Source organism: Myxocyprinus asiaticus, chromosome 16 (assembly GCF_019703515.2).
Source record: "Myxocyprinus asiaticus isolate MX2 ecotype Aquarium Trade chromosome 16, UBuf_Myxa_2, whole genome shotgun sequence".
NCBI lineage: Eukaryota > Metazoa > Chordata > Actinopteri > Cypriniformes > Catostomidae > Myxocyprinus > Myxocyprinus asiaticus.
Genome location: NC_059359.1, coordinates 26,934,063 through 26,960,401, shown reverse-complemented (window position 1 = coordinate 26,960,401; position 26,339 = coordinate 26,934,063). Strand labels below are relative to the sequence as shown.

The 26,339-nt window shown below is 37.3% G+C and overlaps 2 protein-coding genes across 8 annotated transcripts in view; both read right to left on the bottom strand.

Moving 5' to 3' along the window:
* Positions 1–5,578: 5,578 nt before the first annotated feature.
* On the bottom strand, positions 5,579–21,847 carry LOC127453836 (interleukin-6 receptor subunit alpha-like). Of its 4 annotated transcripts, none has more exons than XM_051720556.1 (10): positions 21,463–21,847; positions 18,808–19,473; positions 18,591–18,714; positions 16,565–16,734; positions 16,218–16,366; positions 10,395–10,557; positions 9,490–9,527; positions 9,286–9,343; positions 8,941–9,052; positions 5,579–6,713 (listed from the first exon to the last, which is right to left on the bottom strand). In XM_051720556.1, exons 1-10 carry the CDS (start codon positions 21,551–21,553, stop codon positions 6,620–6,622), a joined length of 1,665 nt encoding a protein of 554 aa, XP_051576516.1. In that variant the 5' UTR covers positions 21,554–21,847; the 3' UTR covers positions 5,579–6,619. The 4 variants fall into 4 exon arrangements, with proteins under 4 accessions (XP_051576516.1, XP_051576515.1, XP_051576514.1 ...); XM_051720555.1 differs by having other exon boundaries at positions 8,941–9,058; positions 21,463–21,846; XM_051720554.1 differs by having other exon boundaries at positions 5,579–6,823; positions 21,463–21,846.
* A 257-nt stretch (positions 21,848–22,104) lies between these two features.
* The window catches only part of LOC127453828 (phospholipid-transporting ATPase ID-like), a 67,258-nt gene continuing 63,023 nt past the window's right edge, over positions 22,105–26,339 (bottom strand). For all 4 annotated transcript variants that reach the window (XM_051720532.1, XM_051720536.1, XM_051720533.1 and 1 more), the window contains one exon: positions 22,105–24,773. In XM_051720532.1, the coding sequence (XP_051576492.1) occupies positions 24,675–24,773 (99 nt within the window). In that variant the 3' untranslated portion in view covers positions 22,105–24,674. The remainder of the gene's footprint in view (positions 24,774–26,339) is intronic.

Below are 26,339 nucleotides of genomic sequence, written 5' to 3'. Positions count from 1 at the left end.
ATATTATTTAATACTTATAATTAGATTTTAATTAAATTATTAGATTAGATATAAATTATTTGATATTATTTTGTGATATTGATTAATTCAATATGATATATATTAATTTATAAATATTTAGATTATAAATTCAATAATATATTGCATATAACTAAAAATAAAATAAAATATAAAGATTAATTTCATTAAAGTCGCACATACCTGTAGGTGTAAGCATTGTAACTGTATTATGTATAGGTGTAATTTTGTTGTTGTCCAGCAGGTGTCCTGCAGGAGTCCGTCAATTTACGGTACATCTGGCAATACCATTACTCCAGTCCAGAGCGCTTGTAGATCTATAATGATTTTCAAGAGCTAAGTTAAGATGCTTTGTGAAACGCACCCAGAGCTGAACTGTATTAAAAGATTCATTAAAAAGAGTAGACTCAAAAGAATGACTATTTCATAAATCTGACAACGTGTCTAGTCTCGTAAAGATTCCATGATTTTTAGTTAATAATAATAAGAAAACTTGGAATTAAAGGAATAGTTCACCCAAAAATGAACATTTGCTGATAATTTAATCACCCTCAGGCCATCCAAGATCTGTCTGAATTTCTTTCTTCATCAAAACAGAATTTAAGATTTTTAAGATTTCATTTCAGGCCTCCTCCTCTAAACAATGCAAATGAATGCCTGAAATGAAATCCTAAAAGTCTTAAATTCCGATGAAACTACATCTTGGATGGCCTGAGGGTGAGTAGATTATCAGCAAATTTTCATTTTTGGGTGAACTATTCCTTTTAGTCATATGACCTACAATGATACCTGCACTATGTTTGTTTGATTGTTTGTTTTGTTTTGATTTTAGACCTTGACAGCACTAGCAGGCCTACTTATTCACTTGAGTTGTATGTAAGTCAGACGATAATGAACAGGGTGAGTAAATTAATATTATTATATTTTATTATATTATATAAAATATAAAGCTAAATAGCTTCAATTTAAAATACATTTTGTATGTATAATTTGTAAATTAATGAAATTAAATATCCACACTATGGATGATTCACTAACCCTCACTGATGTGTACTTAGCTCTGTCAGTAAATGATTTGTTGTTCACCAAAATGCTTTGGAATGTGATGTTTATTGTTTAAAAATAATTTGCTTTTTTTCTGAATAGCCAACTGATGACAAAAAAGTGGTGAAAGGGATGAATTTATTATCACTCTTGGTGGTTACAGAAGGGAATCCTGCAAACCATCTCCTAAAGCAGATCACTGATGTGACATTGGTTTTCAAAGAGATATTTCTGAGTGATTTGAAGGATGTCACATATTCTTTTGCTGTACTTATGGGGCTTTTTATGCCCCAAACATCAGTTACCCAAGACGTTGAAATACACATGATTTGAGGTAATCCATTAAATTGTCATAAAGATTGCTGTTGTATAGCAATCTCAAATGTTTTGACGTTTCACTATATTTGTGGGGACATTTTCAAACATTTGGCTCTCACAAAACAAAGCCAATAGGCAATACATATATGCTTTGTGTCTTAGCCAGAGAATGCAGTAACTTATTCTGTTGTAAACTTAAAATAAACTTGAATGTTAATGTGCTCTTTTATTGTTATGATGGTTTATTTGTGTCACACCAGTCATGCAAGAATAGCTAGATAGAGGGCTTTGTCATGTTAGACGTTGACGTCACATCAGGTCGTTACATGACGTCGTCACGTAGGTCACCTACTGTGTAAGACGCTCAAAAAGCACAATACGTTCGGTCAGACGTTCGGTCAGACGTTTGGTCTGTCAGATGCTTGGGTTTTGGCACGGCGTTCCCGCCATATGTAGATAGGTACTCACCACTGCTGAACGGGAGCACCCCACAAGCCTTGCAGTTTCAGAGATGCTCTGACACAGTTGTCTGGCCATAACAATTTAGGTCTTGTCAAAGTCGCTCAGTTCTTTACTCCTGCCCATTTCTCCTGCATTCAACACGTTGACTACGAGAACTGATCGCTTACCATCTAATCTACCCAGACCTTGACATGTGGCCTTATTAGGAGATGATCAATGTTATTCTCTTCACCTGTGAGTGATCATAATATTTTGGCAAATTGGTGTAAACATTGGTGTAAACATCTGGATCTGTGTATAACAGAACATCTCCTTATGGTTCAACACGTGTCTACAAACCACATAGAATGGCAGTGACAACTAGCCAGAATGCTTTCATCTACTTTCATTCATTTCTGGCTTTTTTTCATTCATGTTCCAGGCATGGGTGAATTACTGACCGGGCCAATGGGGCCAGTACCTAGGGGCCCTTAGCTGCAAGGTCTCGCGGCCCATCAACTTTGAAAACAAATGTTTGTATATGCTTAAATACAGGTATGTGGTTCCCACATCTTATACAAGGCCCCCTCAACAGGGCCCTATGACTATGAGGGCCCTTAGCCCTCTTATGGGACCGTTTTGCCTTCCTGATTGTAATTAAATTTTTTGGGTCACTCTTTAATCTTATAACGCCACCTGGTGAAAGTTTCCATGCTTTCAATAGCAACTTTCATATTTTGTTACACTCATCTTTTTTATGTGAAATCAAATTAACAATAACGTTCATATTTTTACTGATATTTCAAAATGAGTATTTATTGAATTCAAGCAACACATGCTTTAAATTTCATTATTTTATAGAAAAATAGGTTTAAACAGGTTTAAAAATATAATTTTCTGACTATTATTTCATATGTTAGGCTTTATAGGGATAAGCTTTATTCTTTGTATAAAAGGGCTGTCAAACAAAAATGGTTATTATACTATTCATTGCTACAATTGAATGTTTTCCCTGCATTACAAAAAAATAACTTGGCTTAGGTGGTTGGGAAAAAGAAAATATTTATATTTTACTTTGTGTGTTTCAAAAGTACTGATTAAACTAGATACGTAAAGTTTGAGACAATCTATAATGTTGGTCTGATGAAAGAAAGAAATAGAGTATCTTAAAGCAGATTAAAGATATTTATTATTATAATGTTATGCAGTATATAGCTGATCCTAGACAAAAGACTGTCAGCGTCCAAAATTGGACTTCTACTGATGTCTACATTGCATTGCTTTAACAAGACTGCCAAGCTGTGTCAACAAGACTTAATTACCACATTAGGACACAAAGTAGAAAGACTTCACCATTTGAAATGGGTAGAAGTAAAAAGCTTTACTGATCTTTTTTTTATTTATTTATTTATTTTTTTTAAATTTTTTTTTTGCTATTCAAGAAATAGGCCACACAGTTGCTTATATAAGTATAGTTCTTTGGCTCTATCTGCTGGCCATTCACAACCACCCTGATTTACAGCTATATTTTGCAAACCAACTGCTGTGTAAAAATGTTAAAGCTTCAGATCAGTATGCCAAGTGAACTAAATGAGTTAAGACTGATCCAACTTGCAATAGTTTTTAATTATCACTTTGCAAAGGTCGCATTCCAAACATATGTGATATTTGTCAACACATTGTGGCCTGTTTACCTGTTGTGGATGTTTTCGTATAGCCTACTATTGCTGGTAATGTGTACTTAAGGGTTGTTTAGTAGCCTACCTGTTCCATCTGCAAATGGGAATGCCCTGAATTAAAAGTCTCACAGACTGAGTGTTTACAATTATTTGACTGACAAGGCCCCTTCTGTGAAGAGCTGGCTAAAGTGAGTTAGTACCAATGAAATATATTACATGTACTGTATATTTCACTCTAAAACATTTTTACTCATTTTTATAAAGTATGTAAACCATTTTAAAACTATTTAGAACTTTGGTATTAAAGGTATTATGTTGCATGTATTTAAATGACTGGGACTATACACACCGTCACACTGGAACCAAGTAAGATTTGGCATATCGTGTTTCTAAGAAAATGTGTGCAGTTGCTTTACAGGATATAAGAAAAAAATCTTCTGATAAACTAAAAATCCTTTAGAACTACTTTTAAAAACTTTGCTGTTCAATTAAACATAGTACGTTATTTGAAATCTATTATTTCTGGCATCTTTTGAATTTCTCACCTAAAAATTGGAATGACATGTTATCAGTACTGTGTATATTGTGTAAAAATGTGTATTGTGTATAAAATTAATTTAACTCAAAAGTTGTTGAGATACTGCTCCCATCATGCCCATGACATGTTAAAACTCACTGTGCTGAACAATGCAATTCATCTTCTCCCAGACTCTGAACTTGGAATTGTCATGATGTTTGGCCACTAATCAATAATAATCAATCAAAGATCATAGAACTTCTTTTGGATCCTTTTTTGTGCACTTGACTCTGGAATAATGCTCAAGAATCAGTCTTTAGTTTCATATACAACAGAGGAAAGTAAAGAGCTTTCCAGTGTGTGATTGAAGTTCTAAAAAGAGGCAGGTAAAGGAAAGTAAAAAAATGAAATTAAAAACTGAATTAATGTCTCTGACAGTTTTACACTAATGTATATCATCAGCATGCATCTGTGACTGACTGTGTCACACCTGTTGTGTCATAAATAGCTGAAATCTCTCTGCTTATCTCTTCACTCATCTTCTTCATCATCTCACTTTTCTGCCTCTCTTCCTCTCTCAGGGCAGCTATCCTGACTTCCTCTTCATCTACAAAAACTTGTGAAGTCTATCTAGTTTCTTCTTAATCTGCCTCTCTGTGTCTTGGGTCTGAAAGTGGAATTACAGGCGATTCACATGAATATTACTTACACAATTTGTTATATTCTAGTGTAAAAAAAATAAATAAAAAAAATGGTGCATTACAAATGTAACAGATCTGACTCACCTTAATCTGCTCTATGGTTTCTGGTATGAATGGTGGGTTTAGTTTTTTTAAAGACTAATAAAACACAGCTTATAAGCAACACCTGTTTACAAATAGGATGGTTGTAATTTACTCTTTGAGAGCTTTCCAACAACACATGGCACATGGCTATTTGATCAGTTTTGATGTTTTTACCAATTACAATAATACTGCAAAATTATTAATAAATGATGAAAATGGAACACTGCTGATTTGTCAGCGAATTTCAAAGCACTCAGTTTTGGTCATAATGCTTACATGCACTGCAAAGTACAGCTTTTAAGCTTCAAAACGATACCAATTTTGTGTTGAGCAAGACTGTAGTTATTAAAATTTTGACAATTGTTTTTTCTCAAATCCAAGCTTAAAGGGTTAATGTCTGTCCAGTGTCAGCAACTGCCAAGTCAAATTCCTTTAAATATCAATCTTACTATTAAATATCAAAAACTATTTTGATTCTGATTCAAACCAAATGTGTGTGTGTGTGTGTATATATATATATATATATATATATATATATATATATATATATATATATATATATTAATTACTGTTATTATAAATATTTTGTAGCAAGATTAAATAATGGCCAATTTGGGAAATTATATGTATGTATGTGTGAATATGTTCAAATTTGTTTAAATGCGCCAGCCAGAGGAGTATTAGCCTTCATTCTGCCTAACCATCTTGAGGAGATTTACCTTGCCATTGTCACCTTTGGCTGGTTCAGTTTGGTTTATAAGTCACTATTTCTTATACAGCTGCTTTGGAACAATATTTATTGTGAAAAGCACTGTGGAAATAAACTGAAATTGGAATAAGATACATGCATACAAGCTCTGTAGCATCTTCTGCTGGTCATACATACCACTCCCAGACATATTCATATACAAACATATTCTACAAAAAAAGCAAATATATGTTTGTCCTCCAGATAGAAAAGTTTCAATTTCTCATTGTGTATACTGCAGAACACTTCCGGTCCAACTGAAGCTTTTTAGTTCTTGTCTTTTAAGACAGACTCGCTCAGGTTCTTCAGCTCAAAGTTACAAAGGAGGTTCAGATTTAGAGGATCTTTTCTTAAAAATAGGAGACTCCTGAAATTCTTTGGTGGAACCAAATATCATTACAAAAATATTCTAAAAACAAACAATATAAACAGCAAAGCATTGTACATCATACAATGTTCAATATAATTGTACTTTTTTTAAATAAAAAGCACTAGCAGAACACTGGTACTGTCTCCCTGGAATTGAGTGGTACATTGTTACAGTGACACACATAATGATGAAAGGGATCTCAGTTATTCTCAAGTTAATGGTCACCTCTACGAAGTTGTGCACAAGGCAACTACTTCTCCCAATAGGTGATTTCCATTGTAGGTAGAATTGTCCAGGCATGTTTGCAAAAGCTTATTTACATGTAAGGCATTTTTTTAAAAGACACTCTTATTCAGAAGAACTTTGAAAAAGTGCTTTAGCTTCACATATGAGGCTGCCATTAGCAACAGAATCAAACATTATGTAGAAATTGTTATGATAGCAGTCAAAAAATATCAACAACACAACAGATCATTGTTGGCTATGATAGTTGCTTCAATAACGCTCAGCATTCTTTTTTTTCTTCTTTTCTTTTCATAAAGTAAAAGAGCAAAAGACTGAGATCCTACTTAGTCCTTGTTACTGAATCAAAGTGTATTCACTACAGAGAGGCTTTGCTTGTTTACTCGTGTCTCTTGTGTAGAAGAGCCAACAGTCCATGGCACACCCTCAGCCCCTTGAGACAGGAAATAGTCCATATTATGCAGGTGAATGCCCTCCTCTTCCTCTTGCTGAACAGGAAGAAAGTAATGCTGGCTGTGCTCGGGAGGAGACATCAGAGATTTTCCCTCCTCTGGAATTTGTTCGGAGAGTGCAGGGGGAGGATGAGGGGGAGAGGATCGAGAGATGAAAGAAAAGGGAAAAATCAGTTTTCCTTTTCTATACACGAAATGTAGCCTATGCCTGTGAAAGAGAAACAACAATGGAAAGAAAACATGGGTGCAGATGAGGGTTTTGCATGGAGGGGCAAATAATCAAAAAGAAAGAGAAAAGTTAATTGCAGATCTCAAACTTTTTAAAGCTGAAGTGTGTAACTTTGTGTGTAGTGTGTAATGATTGTTTTCAACCGGTTTTCCGAACGAACACTACTCCTGCTATTGGTCAGTTAGTCCTGCCCAAACTCACACCATTGATTGAGCCACTGTTGCTGTGCTCCAATGCCACAATGTTTACACTTTTAGGGGAACCAACCTATAACAGCTTACTTTTAGTTGTATTTGCATATTTTGCTTATTTTTAAAGGATTAGTTCACCCAACAATGAAAATTCAGTCATTGTTTACTCACCCCTGTGTTGTTATAAACCCATATGACTTTCTTTCTTTTTCTAAACACAAAGGAAGAAGTTGTGAAAATAGTTGTCATACATGATGTCATACAATGGCAGTTTATGGTGACCACCTCTTCAAGCTTCAAAAGGACACAGAAGTATAATTCAGGAGTCTAATAAATGATTGTATGTGACTCATGTCTTGTTCTCAAGGAATACGATAAGTTTTGGTGAGAAACAAACCGAAATCTAATGTGTTGTTTAGTGAAAATCTGCAACGGCTGTTGAAATCCTGTGCGCATTCATGAGACAGCGTGCATGCAAGCTTTAGAGCTCCCTGCGCGAGAGCAAAGCACTGTAGCCGCTCGTGAGCTGGGGTGTATATGCAAAAACTCATTTTGTTTCGCTTCGACAGGACCACCAGCGATATTAATAACAGAAAAACACAACATGGGTGCACACAAACCAGCGAACAGAACTTACAAACATGTCTGAACAGTTTGTAGTCGAAAAATGGATGCATTTCTATGCCCATAACAGGAGAGAATGGTGGAGGGAGCAGAAATATCTGTCACCTCTTCTCTGTTCTGAACCTGTTTGTGTGTGTGTGTGACAGACGCCTGAAGAGACCTCCACAAAAACAGTCAGTAGGTGTAACTTTCTTGGCCAAAACAAGTAGTTTTAACCAGCAAGTGAGTTGCTGGCTTCAATATAATGCTATCAGATGGATTTTGGCCAGTACATAGAGGACAGGACTCAAGGCGCGATGCCAAATATAGAAACTAAGTGATTGACGGAAATGTCCCGTCACTCGTCACAGCTGCTTAGGACAAAAACTCTGATTAACATGGAAAAGATAACTTTTATTGCTTGTCGTTTGGCGTCTGGTTAGGATACGGTATGACTATAGCTACCTTTAGCCCCATCTCTCTAGTTGATTGAGGACTCTAATTCAAACAAATAAGGCTGGTCATAGAAATGCATCGATTTTTCGACTACAAACTCTTCATTCATGTTTTGTTAGTTCTGTTCTCTGGTTTGTGTGCAGCCATGTTGTGTTTTTCTGTTGATAATATCGCTGGTGTTCCTGTCGATTGAAACAAAACGAATTTTCACTTGAACGGCCCACCTCGCAAGCAGCTGCAGCGCTCTGCCCTTGTACAAAATAGTTCTAAAGCTTACGTGCAGGCTGTCTCATGAACGCGCACAGGAGTTCAACGGTCATTGAAGATTTTCACAAAATAATACATTAAATTTCGGTTTTGTTTCTTACCAAAACTTATCGTATTCCTTCAGAACAAGACATGAGTCAAATACAATCATTTATTAGACTCCTGAATTGTACTTTGTGTCCTTTTTGAAGCTTGAAGAGGTGGTCACCATAAACTGCCATTGTATGACATCAGTGAGCACAATGTTTTTTTCACAATTTCTCTCTTTGTTTTAAGAAAAAGAAAGAAAGTCATATGGAGTTAAAACAAATCAGGGGTGAGTAAACAAGGACTTCAATTTCATTTTTGGGTGAACTATCCCTTTAAGTATTTTAACAATGAAAAAAAATACACACCTCAACTTTAAGTGCTGTATGTTTGAGACAACCGAAATCTGTAAGCTAAATGGCTAGCATTAATTACACAGCCTGCATACATCACATGCCCTCAAGTAGGTAGTTTAAAAAAATCAGAGCTAAGCAATCACTATTCACTGTACATACTGTAATAAGTTATGGAACATAAAATGAAGAGATTTACCTGAAGAAATAGACTGTGAGCATGGTGAGGGCTACAAGAAAACACAGCCCAAAAAGCCATGACACATACAGCCACACTGGAGCATATTCATCAGCAGCTCCAACAATTAACACTGTACCTTAGAGAAAGCAAGCACGTGAGGACAGAGGTGAAATGTCAGAGAAGGCACATTGTTAAGCTTCAGCAATGTTAATACCCAAGTTTCCTGTTTTGACTCTCCAATAAAGAATTTTTTCCATCTTGTTTCATTATAGAAATAACAGATGTGTAGCCTACAATACCTAAAGTAGAACAATGAGACATGGTAAGCTCATACCCACCTTATTCACTCTTACATAGACTCACCTATATCAGGGTCAACTCCATATCCACCTGAGCCTTCAGGAAACATCTCGAATGGTTCCTGAAGGAGAATTAATTTTGTTTGAACCGATAAATATGTTAAATGTGTGTTTGGATCTCTGTGCATTTGTGTAAGTGTATGGATACTGTACAGTATATATGTCAGTGTATGTTGTATTGTGTTGATATTGTATTGGCTTTACTCACCAAAGTGCTGCTTTCAGAGGCAGTCATAGTTTTAGGAGCTACAGAGAAACACAACAAATAAACTGTTTTAGGGTTAAAATTAAATAGTTTATAGACCCATTAACCTGTTGTTTTGCCTTCTACAGGGATATTGTATAAGATATTAACACTTGTTGTCAGAGATTCTATCTTGAATACAAATGTATTTTGTGTTGTTCATTTGGCAGATTTTTTTCTAAACTAAAATTTAGCTTAAAACAAAAAATATTATCTTTTATACTTAACATTATTTTCAGAACAGCTGTATACCAAGACAATTAAGTGTGTGTGTGTGTGTGTGTGTGTTCACAATTGAATTTAAGACTGAAGGGCGTTGTTAGGCTTGACATGAAGTAGAGTGACTATATTCACAATATGGCACAGCCTTGAGTGCCTTATTCCTTTTTTAAAACCACAATTATGCTGCCTTTATGTGCTTTTTGGACCTTCAAAATTTTGGTACCCATTTACTTGCATTGTTTGGACATACAGAGTAGAACTATTCTCCTAAAAATCATCATTCGTGTTCAGCAGAAGAACACATCTGAGATGGCATGTGGGTGAGAAAATGATAAGAGAATTTAAATTTTTGGGTGAACTATCCTTTAAGGGCACAAATGTTCATTAAAATTTAATTTTTTAGTACAATCATTAAATGCCATCCTTCCATTAGAAGATTATAGTCTATGACAGAACTTTGTTATGCAACAAAAATACCGGTCAGCTATGGGTGCTGTACAGTGATATATAACTTTGCGAAGAGATCATAGTTGTGCTTTATTGTGAAGAAAGCACAGCTATTGACCAGTCAGCATCCAGGACTGAAGCTATCTATTTTATAATAAAGAGTTAAACAATGATGTGTATACAAATGCGTTTATTGTTACCTGTCCAGGTGAAGGCAAAAACAGGGTCAGTCCAATCACTCCAGATGCCGTCATACTCATCCTTGGCACAAAGCTGTACCTCATACTGAGTATCTGGCAGAGTATAGAAAATCATCCAGGACAGCTGTTTTTTCAAACTTTTATCCACCAACACTGACTTGTACTAGATACAGACACACATACAAGCACAAATAAATAAAGCAGAAAACTCAAACTCAAAACCTAGAAATTTTATTGCTCGGAGATTGCTCTTTTACAAATTAGGAAACTTGAAGGTTAAAACATTATCTACGCAAGTACGTGAACGCAGACGGTTTTAGCTACACAAGCTCAATTTAGTGCGTCGCTGTGTTCCGAAATGAGTCAAACCGCAACTAATAAAACAATGCAAGTGTTGCCACAAGGGGCACTACTGCAAGATTAGTGTGAAATGTCCATTTCTATGGTGAGTTCTCTTTCAAGTTAATTAGTGTCATGGCAGAGCAGCAGTCTATGGAAGGATTTGATGGGTCCATATTTAAATCTTTGACTCTTTAAAGACATATTTAATGACTTTGTTATCTTGGCAAATCTGAACACAGTTTGAAACATTGTTTTTTGTTTTGTTTTTTTCTCCCATTTTCTCCCCAATTTGGAATGCCCAATTCCCAATGTGCTCTAAGTCCTCGTGGAGGACGAATCTCAGTTGCCTCTGCATCTGAGACCGTCAATCCGCGCATCTTATCACGTGGCTTGTTAAGTGTGTTACCGTGGAGACCTAGCATTTGTGGAGGCTCACGCTATTCTCCGCAGCATCCATGCACAACTCACCACGCGCCCCACCGAGAGCGAGAACCACATTATAGCGACCATGAGGAGGTTACCCTATATGTCTCTAGCATCAGCATCAATTCTCCCGAGCTACCCAGGCCCCCCAGTTTGAAACATTGTTGAGATCTCCTCTAAACCCTAAAGAGACACATGTGAGTCTATTTCTCAGGAAATGACACTTGGACTAAAGTCTCAGTTTTAGTCTCCATTAAATCTCATTGCTGCTTAGGAGAAACAACTGAGATATTAAAGAGTTCTCATTTATGATTTTTCTTATGGGAAGATACACCTGTGTATAAAACGCCTCGGTAACGTACGTAACCTCGGTTCCCTGAGACGAAGGGAACGAGACATTGCATTTTGCTAACGCATATTGGGAGTGTCCTTCCTCATGACTTATTTGAAACCTCTCTACAATAACGCCAATATTCTAATATTGGCTTTAGTGTTTGAGTCCTGCCCTTTTAGGTGCGAAGCTGTCTGCTATAAAAGTAGACGCGCAAACACCATTCCTCAGAATTTTCTGACTGAGGGACAAAGATCCGTTTTACGTCTAGGTTGTAAAACCTTGCGAATGTGTTTTGAGAAGACCATCCTGTTACAAAACCTATGTTTTGTAAAGACACACCTTTCGTCCATGAGCATGAGGAAGCTATGCCTCTAGTTGAGTGTGCTTTAAAACCAATTAGGCAAATCTTACCCTGCGACTCATAAGCCAGTGCAATCGCATCAATGATCCAGTGAGAAAGTCTTTGCTTGGAGACGGACGTTCCTTTCGGGAGTCCTCCATAGCACACAAAGAGCTGATCAGAGAGTCTGAACTGGTGGGCGCGCTCAACGTATATGTGTAGCGCTCACACAGGGCATAACAAATGCAAGGATTGTTCCTCATCCGAATTAAATGGAGGAGGGAAGAAGGCTTGAAGGTGAATCACCTGCACTCTGAAGGGTGTGGTTAGAACCTTTCTGGGTTTGACAGTGGCTTTTGAAAGACTGGGGCCAAACTTCAGACATGAACTGTCAGTTGATAATGCATGTAAGTCAGGCCAGAGCCAGCAGTAGTGCGGACTTATTACAGAGCATGCGCAAATCAATGAGTCCATAGGCTCGAAGGGGGGTCCTGCGAGCACTTCTAGGACCAAAGTTAGGTCCCAAGTCAGTACTGTAGCCAGCCGAGGTGGATTTAATCGTCTTGCTCCTCTAAGGAATTTTATGATTAAATAATTTTTGCCTATAGTGGTGCCGGCTTCAAGTGCATTATATGCAGATATAGTCACCACATAAACTTGAGTGACTGAGTGAGTCCTGCGTCTAATCGCTCTTGAAGAAATATGACAATTTCATGTATCAGAATCAGAATGGGGCAGTTTACTGGGTATTTGCCATGTAAAAGACACCAATCAGTGAACACATTCCATTTTAGTGAGTAGAGGCGTCTCGTGGATGGTGCTCTGGCCTGTAAAATGGTGTTCATGAATGAATGCGTCAGTTCTGGTGTGTTTAGAGTGCTCTGTTCAAAGGCCACACATGTAGGCTTTGCAGCACTGGCTGGGGATGCCAAAATGTGCCTTGTGTTTGAGAGAGAAGATTTCTTCAGCGGTATTTCCCATGGAGGCCCGTCCAGTATTTCTACCATCTCCAAAAACCAGGATTGATTGGGCCATTTCAGCACAATTAACAGAACTGTTTCCATGTCCAGTCGGACTTTGCTGATGATAGAATGAAGTAGGACACCGGGGGAAGCGCATACTTGCGTTTCACGGCCATACGTGGGCCAGTGCGTCATGGCGACATATATACGCCACTACTGTTGTGTTGTTTGAACAAATCAGAATGTGGTGACACACAATATCAGAATAAAAAGTTCTCAAAGCTAGAAAGACAGCTAGTAGCTCTAATCAGTTGACATGTCACGGCCGTTTTGCACCTGTTTCCAGGTTTCGAAAGTCAGGTGCCCATTACACACCGCGCCCCAACCTGTGTTGGATGAATTTGTGGTTAGCACTTTCTTTCTGAAAATTTGACCCAGCATAACACCCTGTTGGTAGAAGACTGGTGCTGTCCATGGTGCTAGAGCAGCCAGACAGTGGCGAGTTACCGTGATGCACATGAAAATGAAATGACTTCAGTGGTAATGTTTTTTCAGTTTGAACTGAAACAGACACCGAAGAATGGTCTGTATGCGCTCGTTCATGAGGTGCACATGCATGAACTCCTAAAAAGGAGATTTACTGGCTGGAGAAAAGTGTGCTTTTTGCCCAGTTGACATCAGACCAGTTTTTCCACATGGCAAAGCAGCAAGTCTCTGTGTTCGCTCAGTAGTGTCTCTGATTGGCTTGTAATAACCAATCACCAAGGTAATTCAAAACACACACACACCTTTCATTTTCAGTGGAGCGAGCGGCACATTGATATATTTCGTGAACGTGCAGGGAGCCAGAGACAGACTGAAATGAAGGACTTTAAATTGATACGCAGTTCCCTCGAACACAAATCTAAAAAGCCGCCTGTAACGCAGTGCAATTGGTACATGAAGTACGCGTCCTTCAGATCTATTGACGCAAATCAGTCCTGAGGACGGATGTGCGATAAGATCTGTTTCTGAGTTAACATTTTGAATGGACGTGTCGTGAGCACGCAATTCAAGTGTCTCAGAACTAGAATTGGCCAAAGCCCGCTGTCATTCTCCAAAACGAGGAAATAATGGCTGTAAATCCTGCTGTGTGTGTCGCAGTCTGTGCAGGCAACACCAACATATCGTGTGGTTGGACCACAGATTGTGCCCAATCGTTTGTAAACACTAGCTCTGACACACTCGTGAGGACTTGCCACGCATTCGCCCATCGGGACAGCAGGCTTATTAATTCATATGAAACAACCTCTATCACGTTCTTTGCTAGAAGATTGTGTATCTCGGCTTGTAACACTGGCGCGTCTTTGGACAGAACCATGGAAGACAGAACACCATTGAAACAGGGTGGCCAACGTGCAAACTGGATAATATAACCATGTTCGATCGTTTTTTAGCACCCAGTCGGAATGCCAGTAAGAGCTCGCCACACGTCCATGTAATGGGACAGAGGGCAATTTGGTATGTTCAGAACATGATATAATGCGCCATTCACCAGTGGGACATAATGTGAGGCTTTGAAGAGGGAAAGCTCTTTATTGAAAAAAGTGAGCGTCTCGTACATGTGCAACGAGTGCTGTAATCTTTTTGCAGTCTTTTTAATTCATTACAACATACAATGCACTGCTCACCATTGGGAAGCAGTTGTACAAAAATGTGGGCTTTGAAGTGGGAAAGCCCTTTATTGAAAAAGTGTGAGCATCTTGTCCGAGTGCTGTACTCTTTTTACAATCTATGTATGTTCATACATGATATAATGCACCGCTCACCATTGGGAAGCAGTTGTGCATAATGTGTGGGCTTTGGAGTTGGAAAGCTCTTATTAATAAAAGTGTGAGTGTCTCGTGCAAGCGCTGTACTCTTTTTGCAATGTTCATACATGATATAATGGGCCGCTCACCATTGGGAAGCGGTTGTGCATAATGTGCAAACTTTATTGCGTGTGATTAATGTGAGACACATAAAACAACATATTGAACAACATTTTGAACAACAATATTCCTTTCCCGACAAACAGCAGTGGGGAAGAGGGGAACAGTATTGTGTGCCAGGAGCGCTTTGGGCCACGGCTTGCGTGGCTTTACCAGCTGCTCTGCGGCGAAAATTGGTGGCGTTGAGGCAGCTGGTGTGGGGTTTTTAGCCAGGCGCTGGACCGAGACAGAGCTGGAGCAAGCCGGTTGTGATGAAGTACTGCTCTGTTTTGGCATAAAATGACTCATAGCCTGTGATTGTTGCTGAGTCGTGACATAGTTGGGCATAACCATTTTCTTCCCAATGATCCACATTAGAAAGGGTGTAGTTGCTTCGTGGCCGAGCTGAATAGGGCGCTCGCCAGGATTTTTACAGTTCGTTATGAACTTCAGGGAAGAACAGGGTAGATGTACGGGACGCGGTCGCTTGACGGCATCCGGACTGCGGGAACCATTCATCAAGGCGAGATTGTGTAGGTTCCTCTGGAGGAGACCACTCAATATTGAGCTCTTCGACCACCCTTTAAAGGACGCAAAGCGTCTCCTTGTCAGTGGTGTGTACACGCTCCTCACCCTCGCTGGAGGAAGGGGCGGTAGCGTCATCCACTGACCACTCGCCTGATGCAGCGAGAGACATGACATCATCATTATCCCCAACGTCAGAACCGCCGAGCGAGACGAGGCCATCACGCACATAATGTATCGGCATAGACGCGTTACATGGAGATTGAGGGGCTCTCATGCTGATATGAAGGCAGGATGTGCCTCTTGCACAAGGAACACCTACGGAACGACATCTTTAAAAAGACACGTACACGTAAGCAACTCTTTTATATATATATATATATATATATATATATATATATATATATATATATATATATATATATATATATATACACGCACACACAATATAACAATATACAATTGCTTGTAAGGATACACAACTCCTGGCGAAGTGCTGCGGGTAATCAGGATGCTGAAGCGGCCCGTTCACCAGCGAAGCGTCAAGCGGTGAGGTGGAGTGATGTTTGTCGGAGCACTGCAGGGGAGCGGAAAGTCTTCTCGTTGCCGTGAAGATCCCGCCCGCTGACTTGTGTAGTCGACTGCGAAGCAGTAGAGGGCTTCTAGATGAAATATGAATCGCTGTCTTGAAGGAAGAAAATTCTGAGGAATGGTGTTTGCGCACCTGCTTTTATAGTGGACAGCTTCGTGCCTAAAAGGGCGGGGCTCAAACACCTTAGCCAATATTAGAATATTGCCATTATTGTAGAGAGGTTTCAACAAGGTTGTTTGGAAGGACACTCCCCATTTGCATTAGCAGAACCCAATGTCAAGTGTACTGAGTCATAAGGGAACTATGTTTTTTGAGGCCACCGTTTCATCTAGGTATGAAAAGTCCCCACAGTTTACCTCTTGCGCCTGTTGGGGTCGATATCGCAGCTGGAATCGCAGGTAATAGAAGCCTTGCTTCCATGTACTGGGATAAGACCAGGACACTTTAAGTGTGTCCTGGCCCTCAACAGCTCTCACCACAACGTTGGTTGGGCGATCTGGCTTAACTACAGAGAAAAATAAGGTATTATTTTTACAATAAAATAGGTGGCAAGCTTTTTAAATCCTCTTATTAAATACATGAGTGCTTGTCAGATAGCCAGCTCATTGTGCCTGTCTTTGAATGATCTCATTAGATAATCAACAGCAAAAATTGATTTTAAAACGCTTCATAGCAACTGGCACAGAGAAACACAAGCACTTACTGATGTCCTGTAGCTTAAAGCTGATTGCACGGCTGGCGGTATTGCCTGCTATGTTCGTCACACACAGTTGTGCCAAATGGAGAGTTCTGTCACCTTCCTCCACAGGAAAAGCACACCAACACCGTGAATGGGAGAATGAACAAGGCACATGGGTGGCATTACCAAAAATTCTTTGGAGGTAAAGAGACAGAGGAAGAGAAGGATCAATTTAAGACAGCTGAAAAAGAACAGACTCAGAAACTGACCAGGGCTCAAGGCAGAAAATCCACTGAAAGTGACAAAAATTACCCACATATTTCGAATGTGGGGGCAAAAACTTTTCATACTTTTCAGAGTACTGTTTCCTTAAGATGAATCGCTTATGTTGTTTTATTCCTCTTTTGTAAGTCGTTTCGGATAAAAACATCTACCAAATGAATAAATGTAAATGTAAAAACATCTGTACTCTGCAATTTTATGGATTTTATAGTATCATACATACTGTGGTAATAGAAGAAATAGTATTTAGTAGAATAGGTAGATCAAATTTGCCCTCAAAAAGGTAAAAAAATGCCCCTGAAAATCAATTACACTGAGGAAATATTGCAACTTTATATGATAACTTTTGTTATCGCGTTCGCAAAGTCAATTGTGCACTTGTGCATGCGAGAACAAGGAAACACTGTGAGCATTTATGAACGTGCAACGCAGCAAGTTTACCACACAGTAACAAGCACGCAACTCTTTCCTCATGTAAATTAGATTTAATTACGGTTAAGTTTATAATAGATTTCAATACCCCACTCTTGATAAACATCTTATTATTTATGTACGTTATCCCAGGAAAGAATTATCTGTAGTAATCCAGAAATCACTTTATTTTCTGTATAGTCACACAGTACAGATGTGATGAAAAGTCAAAGCGTTTCTCCTATTGAAGTCACGCAGCAGCTCTGCTCACCCCTCGCACACACATAATATGTGAAACAGCTGATACTCTTTAGATATTTTGTTGGTTTTATGTTATTTCTGGTAAGGGAATTGGAAAATTAGTGCAATCCTCTGAGTAGCAAGCTAGCAGCTACAAGTTTGTTTACTCATGGTGGCTGCCGACTTGCGTTTCTCATTGCTTTGTGCATCATACGTGAGTGACCAATCACAGGTTGCAGCACCTTCCACAGTCCCTCTTCTCCCAAAATGTACCTACCATGCCATAGGAGCAAAAAAAGTTTCTCTAAACAGCTAAGAGGGACTATAGTTCCTCATTTGCAAAAGTGATGAAAAGTAGTCGTTCCTGTAGTGGGAAAGGGCCTCTCCAAAAAGTACCATAAAAGTAATCCAAGCGATTTGTGCACTATATTTCAAGTCCTCTGATGACATACAATAGCTTTCAAATTTGGTGTTTTTAAATATGCTGAAGCACGTTTATGATACAGGCAAAAAAACTTTGTTGGTTCTTGTATGTATGACCAATGCAGTAAAATTGAATGTGTGAGATTTGAATATCATAAGGTTTCAGACAGAGGACTTGAAATATAGCACTACATGCCATACATGGTATTTTTTTGTTGTTGACAATCCCAGTTCACATCACTTATATGTGAAAATAATAGCAAAATAACATTTGTGTTCAACGGAAGAAAACACACGAGTTTGAAACAGCACAAGGGAACCGTATTACTTATAAGTTTCTGACTCTAATCAGTCATTTGTCATGAATAAATAAATATGGAATGTTTAACCAAATTTGTTCACCGACATTGCCTTTCTTAAAATAAAGTATAGGATAGGAGGCCCCCTCAAATTTAATGCCTGTATTGTGTTGAATCAACTTCCATTGTACAGTATCAATTTCCATTTTATTGAAAAAACTTAAGACAATAAAAATTATCTTTTTATGTTCCACATAAGAAAGAGTCGAATAGATTTGGAATGACATAAGGATGAGTACATTATGACACAATTTCTATTACTTTAAGAAGTACTCTGATTACTTTTAAAAGCTTTTCAAAATAAGTGCCTAACTTTGTCATTTTTACACACTCACCCTCTTCTAAGTAGTAGGTAACACAGAGGACGTGGGATTACTGGTTGTTTGGATGTCCAAACACAGCGAACCTGGCTGGTGTGAGACTTCCTTTTGCACGAGATTGTAGGTTTTTCTGGAGGCACTGTGAAAATAACACAAGAATGTGCATTTCTTGTTTCTGTGTTGATCTGTAAATAATTCATTTATGTGGGTGGGTGTGATAGAGATTCCTCACCACCAACGCTGATTTTGATAGTTGAAATCAGTCTCTCTTCCCTGTAGCAGCTGTAATTACCACCATTTGCCAAGCTGAGATTAGGAAGTTTTAAAATCCCTCCGCTTTCCACTCCCACACGTACTTGTCGACCATTCAGAGTCCAGCGTGTTCCCTTTTTGATGCCTCTTGTCACTCTTGACCCTTCCTCTTCATAATAATCCTCATATTCATCATCCTCAGAAATGTTTTCCGGCCCCATGGTGACAGCAAATGCCTCTTTTTCCGGTCTGGCTCCATCTGATCTCTCTGACTGGGTGGGTTGATTGACAGCATGTGAAACACGCCTTGAAGTGGTTTGCTCGTTCTTTATGGATATAGGGGTTTTTACAGTGAGCTTCATGTCTTCTTTAGCTTTAGTATATTTTCTAGAATCAAATATATTTTGGTATGTTCCAGTTGTTGCAATTCTCTTGATATTGGTCTGATGTGTACTATTAACATCAGCGTATACTGTTTCTCTTTGAGTTGTCCAGCTGACAGGTATGTCTGCTTTCCACCTGTTTCTGTCTCTTTTATTCATTACAGTGGCCGAAGCCAATGGCACATCATCCACAGTGACATCACCCCTGCAGCCAAGCACAACATTGCTTCCCAACTTCAATACCAAAACTCCAGGAGGGGGCTCTGAAGAAGACAGTTCAAACAAATTCACAATAGCTCCTTGCATAACATGCTCATACAATGTCAGCCTCAGTCATTATTCACTTTCATTGCATCTTTTTTCTCTCCATACATTGACAGTTAATGGAGACTGAAACTGTCATTCTGCCTAACATCTCCTTTTGTGTTTGACAGAAGAAACAAATCCGCAAATGTTTGGAACAGGGCGAGAAAATAATGACAAAACTGAAATGTTTTTCTTTACTAAATGTTTTGTGTACAGTTGTCTTTGTATATGCCACATCTATTGGCTGAATACATGATACTCCAACATGGGCGAGTATATACATTTCATAGTTCACTGGCTTGGTTTAATATGGAACAAAATTATGCAATAAAGAGCTACTTTTGCTTTCAGTTCCTTTTTTTTTAAAAAACCCCCCAGATTCTTCCCTAACCTCTTTCTTTCTCTGTCTCTCATTTCAAGTTGAACTAAAATGACATTACACAAAAGCAATACAATGTCAGAGTCCTTATAAATAGATTAAAAGTATAAATCACTATATGTAGAAGAAATATAATATGTAATATAATAAATCTTTATTGTTGAGACCTATCAAATGTTACAATTTATTACCACGCATGTCTTATGCCAGCACCTGCTTTAACTAGGGAAATCCATGTTAAATCATCTTTGATGGCACTGATTCCTTCTATGTAACACGTAAGGGGCCGTTCAGACCTAACTCGTTCTTGCGCTAAAAAAAAAGCTAGTCAGCGCAAAGAATGGAACAGAACTGTCTCGAGACTCTCTTTTTAAAGGAATATTCCAGGTTCAATAAAAGTAAAGCTCAATAGACAGCATTTGTGGAATAATGTTGCTTGCCACAAAAATTAATTTAGACTTGTCCTTCCTTCTGAAAAAGCACAAATCTGGGCTCCAGTGAGACAATTATAATGGAAGTGAATGGGGCCAATCCGTAAACATTAAAATACTCAGTTTCAAAAGTATAGCCACAAGACGTAAACAATATGCATATTAACATCAGTTTAGTGTGATAATTGCTTACTAATCTTTTCAGTGTAAAGTTATAGCCAGTTTTACCACTTCGTTGCAGTGAGGATGTAACGCCGTAAACCCTAAACCCCTAAAGTGACCATAAAAACAATTACGTTTTAACAGAAGGATTAAAATAAGCACCTTTATAAAATGTTATATATATATATATATATATATATATATATATATATATATATATATATATATATATACATATATAAAGGCCTATTCACTTCCACTGTAGCCTAAGTGCCTCACTAGAACCTTGATTTTATATATATATCTATATCTATATATATATATATATATATATATACTATATATATCTATATATATATATATATATATATATATTTATTATTATTATTATTATTTTTAAGAAAAGGAGGGACAAGTCGTAATTATTTTTTGTGGCGTTCAACATTATGCCACAAATGCTGTTGATTAAGCTTAACCTGTAGTGAACCCGGAATATTCCTTTAGCTTGACCCGGCGTCAAAAAAAGCGGCGCTCCTGCGCGCGACGCTGAAAACACAGTGAGACGGGCCAGAGACGTCCGTCTAGACTAGAAAATCAATTGAAAAACAGTGCGGACGGAGGCAAAAACGTGTTCGCTGTGAACGGCTCCTAACTTTTCCCAATAATCCCTTCCAACGGATTTACGTTTTTTTCCATTTTCTGCTTATGGCAAACCTAAACCACATAACTGAGATGAGAACAGAAGAATCAAATTCTGACTCAAATATCAAAATTGTAATATCATATGACCATGTCAGAGAAAAAAAAGAAATAAAAAAAAAAAAAGAGAGAAATAAATAATAAAAAAAAACAGTAGGTTGCTCAGCTAAAAAGTCAAAATATAGATAAGCAACAAGTATTTGGTTCCATCACACAAAATAAATCATTATCTTGGTTCTATTGTGAAATAAAAAATAAATTGAAAGATGAATTACCTTTTCGACTACACAGCTCATCTTGCACAGCAGAGTGAACTCTGAACGCAGCTAATAAACCGATTAACTTGAGCGCAGACCCGGTCCACATTATTATTATAAGAATCAAGCTCAAAAAATCACAGTATAACCGGACATAATGTCGTACATGCAAGTTTAACGAGGAAAATTCTTACATTTTCAGCCAAGTCAACATTTTAGGCAGCCCCAATTGGCAGAAACACTAAAGATTATACGAAAGAACAATTCATTTAAAACGGTCATTTAATTCAATCTGAGATATTTTACAGTTCAAAAATATTTTCAGTTCCTTAAGAAATCATCTCTTCAGAAAACTGCAGCCCCTTCCGCCTCATAATGAACTATCTACTTGAACAAATCCGCTCTTGCGCAACTGTTGAACCACAAAGACAAAGTTCCTATTTGACTAGACGAAGACCGAGAAACAAAGTATTTCTGTTTGCGGTCAGGTTTATAAAACTTACTTTTAGGCAAATACGGTGCATATCCCAACATCTACTAAAATCTCAGGTACCACAACAAAGTCAATTTATGGACTAAAAATGTGAGGTGAGAATTTCATTAGTTAATGATTTATTGGCCTATTTAAAATAGGCATTCAAAGATTTGTAAACCTCTACTTACATTCATTCGTGAAGGCCTACACAATGAAGACACAGTTTGATTAAAATCATTTAATTATATATTTCCATTTTCATTTGGCCCAGTCACAACAGCAGGGTCACCCACTGTTTACAACACAGGACTTTACCATTAATTTGGCTGACAGAAACTGTAAGAGACACCCATAACATTTTGAGATGACTTTAAATCTCTTATTGCAATATACTTTTATGCGGTGAATGGAAATATGTACACATTTAAAAAAATAACACTGAGACATTTTAAGGCATATAATTGTTACCGCTTTTGCACAGTATAAGAGCTAGGTCTAACTATTAGAGCGCATGGCAAGTAACAATGAGTTAATTAGCTTTTCAAATGTCTTCATTGGCTCTCTTGGTCAGTCTCTCTCATTCACAATAAAATACACGCAAAATAAATTAAAATACTGGTGAAGGCCACATTAAAATGAAGACAGTCAAGGTGGAATCCATTTGGTAACTTATGTAAAAAAAATTTCAACTTCACAAAAAGTCCAAACACACTCATTTCTCTGTTCATTGGATCACTGCACCACTGCAGACCAAATGTCTAGTCCCTCTAAGATTCAGCTGAGCAGTTTCAGGTTTGAACTCATTGGACTTCCAGTCAACCAGCTTGTAATCAAGACAAACGGTCAAGCGGAGCACCAATATGGTGAAAAGAGAGGGATGACGAAAGAAGGGTTTCATCCAGTTGGGTAGAGTCATGTTCTCACTGAGAACGATAGTGTTTTTCTTTAGTGCTATTCTCAACAGTGGGAAGAACAGCGAATCTGCTAAGGAGCCTGAAGTTGGAGTTTACACGTAATATACTGGGTTCGATATCAAACAGGCCCACAGCACATGGGAATATTCACTTCTTGGCTGACCATTCCATATATTATCATCATGTATCAGCACGAAGAGAGATTATCATTAAAGAAAAAGTCAACAGGCTAAACAACTGCTGAGCATCAAACAGATAAAAAGAAGTATTTTGACTCAATATGCAGAATATGCTGAAAAAGATCTTAACATCATTAGAGAAAGGGTGACATAGAGATTAAAAAAATAATAAAAATGCTTGTCATATGTACTGTAGATAAAGAAATCCATTGACCTGACTGAGATTTCAAAAGAAGAATATAAAATACACACACACAAAAAAATTTGTTTTAACTTAAAAAAGTGTTTGTTCTGCTTTACAATTTTAAGTTGTGTCAACTTAAGAAAGTTATATAAACAATATAAAGTTGACTTAAATCAATATAACTTGTTAAATGGGCTTAATGTCCTTTTAAGTAAAACAGACTTGACTGTCTAAGTTCAATCCACTTCATTCAAATTCATTCAAACCAAATACAGAATTCAATTAGCTTTTAATATTATTGATATCTGTAGAAGTAGTTAGGGCTTTCCAATTCTCAATAAACTGCCATTTGATGGTAAATGACCAGCTCATAATCAGAGACCAACATCTGATCCCTCTATCATATTTAAACTTAAGCTTGTCAAGGAGACATGCATGAGGCTCAACACTTTACATGCAAATCACAATGATGGTGATCAATCATCAAACACATTGAGCAAAAAGATGAGCTTTGAATGACAAATTATTGAAAGTGACAACAAACACAAAAACCAACAGCAAAAATAAAAGCTGGAAACAGTAAAAATGTAAATAAAATTATGACAGTAATGATGTTATTTGCATAATTTATTCATGCCGCAGTGCATGCTGGGAATCCAGATATCTGAGCGTGATGTACGTAGTTCTCTTGACTTATATTTTTAATTCAGCTAAATTGTTTTTCTAAGTTCAATAACTTATCACAAGTTTGTCCAACAAAAACTTGGATAATTGAGTTAACACAACAAGATAATCCAGGGCAGTTATTCTAACTCTACATTTTAAGTTAAGAATACTAAATATTGACTGAGTATGATACTGTAGGGCATTTTAAGGGCAAATTTAAGGAAAAATATGAGGCAAAAAAGGCTATAATTTTATGTACTGTAATGAATTTGGGATCTTTGTTTTCTTTTTTCTTGCTTTCTATTCAAAATAAAAAATAAATGAGTATAAATGTACACATATAAATGAAAAAAATGTAAATTTAACCGAAAATATCATTTTGCATATGAGGTCAATTAACATCAGCTACATGGACAGGGAGGTATGTGGTATTATCACCCCTGTCATGTTTAGTAGTTTGTTGTTTGAACAAGTTGGCTAGAACAGAAAATTCTCTTTCAGCCATAAATAGCTCAAATAACCTCAGATAATTCTCCTTACTGACAAGATATGAGAGAATGTATACAATACAGGGGAATGTGACAACAAACAACCCTCTTTGTATTGCCTGTATGCACAGTTTGTCCACTGAATCGGGATTTTTTTTTATTTTTGTATGTATTTTAATTTGAGCATGTCTTTACTCCCAAGCATTTAGGTGCCGTCTTCACTGGTCATCTTCTCACACAGAAACATGACCAAACAAACACCAGAAGGTGGAAGCATCCACATAAAGGATTCCATTTGGTTGATCCACCTTTAGTCACCTTTTCTCAATCGCCACTAGACGTTTCCTCTGCAATGGGGGGCGGTACAGGGCTGCTGGTCCCACTTATTCGGGATCCAGGTCCCCTCCACACAAACAAAGTTTCCTAGAAGAAAGATTCAGTTTTCAGTGAAAGAGCTGCAAAACAAGGAAAGTTCCATATGATTATAATATCAAGATAAAATGCGCTAGCATATGCACGCCTCTACCTAACCCAAAGTCTGTTTCATTTTACTATTATTATCACATTACTATTAATTACATTAATTAACTGAGACTAGATAGTTTTCAATGCCCATTTTTCTTGAATAGGCCTATAAACTGCATTAACTTACACTGTCAAACTTCTTAAATTGACAAACTGAGAGTTCAGAAAAATAGAGAGCCCTAATTAATCGTAATTGTCCATCACACAAGATAATTTCTTGTAACACTTGATATGTAGGGAGACCACAACGACTCACAGGTCACAAAAAGACAATAAGTGCAATACACCAATGAGCATTTAGTCTTGGCAGAGGCAATAATGAACTAAAGATTTTTGTTTGTGTTCATAAGAACAGCTTTAAAGGAATAGTTTTATAAATTGATTTATAATTTATAAATAGATTAATAGTGAAAAAGGATTTTAATTTTGGCCTGTTTCTCAGCGATTGTTTCACTTCAGAAGACATGGATTAAACCACCCCATATGGATTACTTTTATGCTGTCTTTATGTCCTTTTGAAACTTGAAGGTTTTGGACCACATTGACATTGCATGGACAAAAACACATCATACATCCTTCAAAATATCTTCATTTGTGCTCCACAGAAGAAAGAAAGTCATATGAGTTGGCAAGAGTTGATGAGAGTATTTTCATTTTTGGGTGGACTGTCCCTTTGATCAATTAATGTTTTCTCCAATTAAATAAGTAACACTGAGCAAATTTACTTGCTCTAGAATCTACCTTTTTTACAACTGCAACCATGAAACTTGATCAGCTGATTTATATGCTTTTCCTGACCAACAAATTATCAACAGCTGTTTGGCTCCATCTTTTATGCAAGCCTAACATGCTTAGATGAGAATGTAAAGACAAAAAAACATTAAAAAAATTCAACTAATTCTATGCAAATTAGTAAGATATAGCCCCCCCCAAAAAGTAAAAAACAAAAAAGCGGAAAATCCACAGGGACCATAATAGGCCACTATTGGCAAATTTGCCATATAAGTCCATAGGTCAAACTGGTCAGTACTGCTGAACTTTCAGATTTTAAACATTTGCATAGTCATTGCAAGGCAATCACAGCACTAATTCTATGATGAATAAATTTAACCACAGTTAAAACAGAAAGATTAAGTACAGTATTTGTTTAAAAAAAATATTATGAAAATTAATAACCCTTATGAAAATGTATAGGATTCCCCTTAATACCAGGAAGTCTTTGACAACTTCAACTGAGACCACTTCTTCCAAAAAGTGAGAAATGAGAGTGTTTTAATAGCGCTGCTTCCTGCCGTTTTCTCCTTAGTGGAAATTATCTATTCTTGTCAATTCACAAAATTAGTTCTCAGAAACCAAAAAAAAACAAGATTCTATTCAACGTTTCCAAACATCCAACATTTGTGTATGATGGCCTGTATGTCATGTGTCTGTATATAATCTGTGCTTATGTTTATAAACGTATTT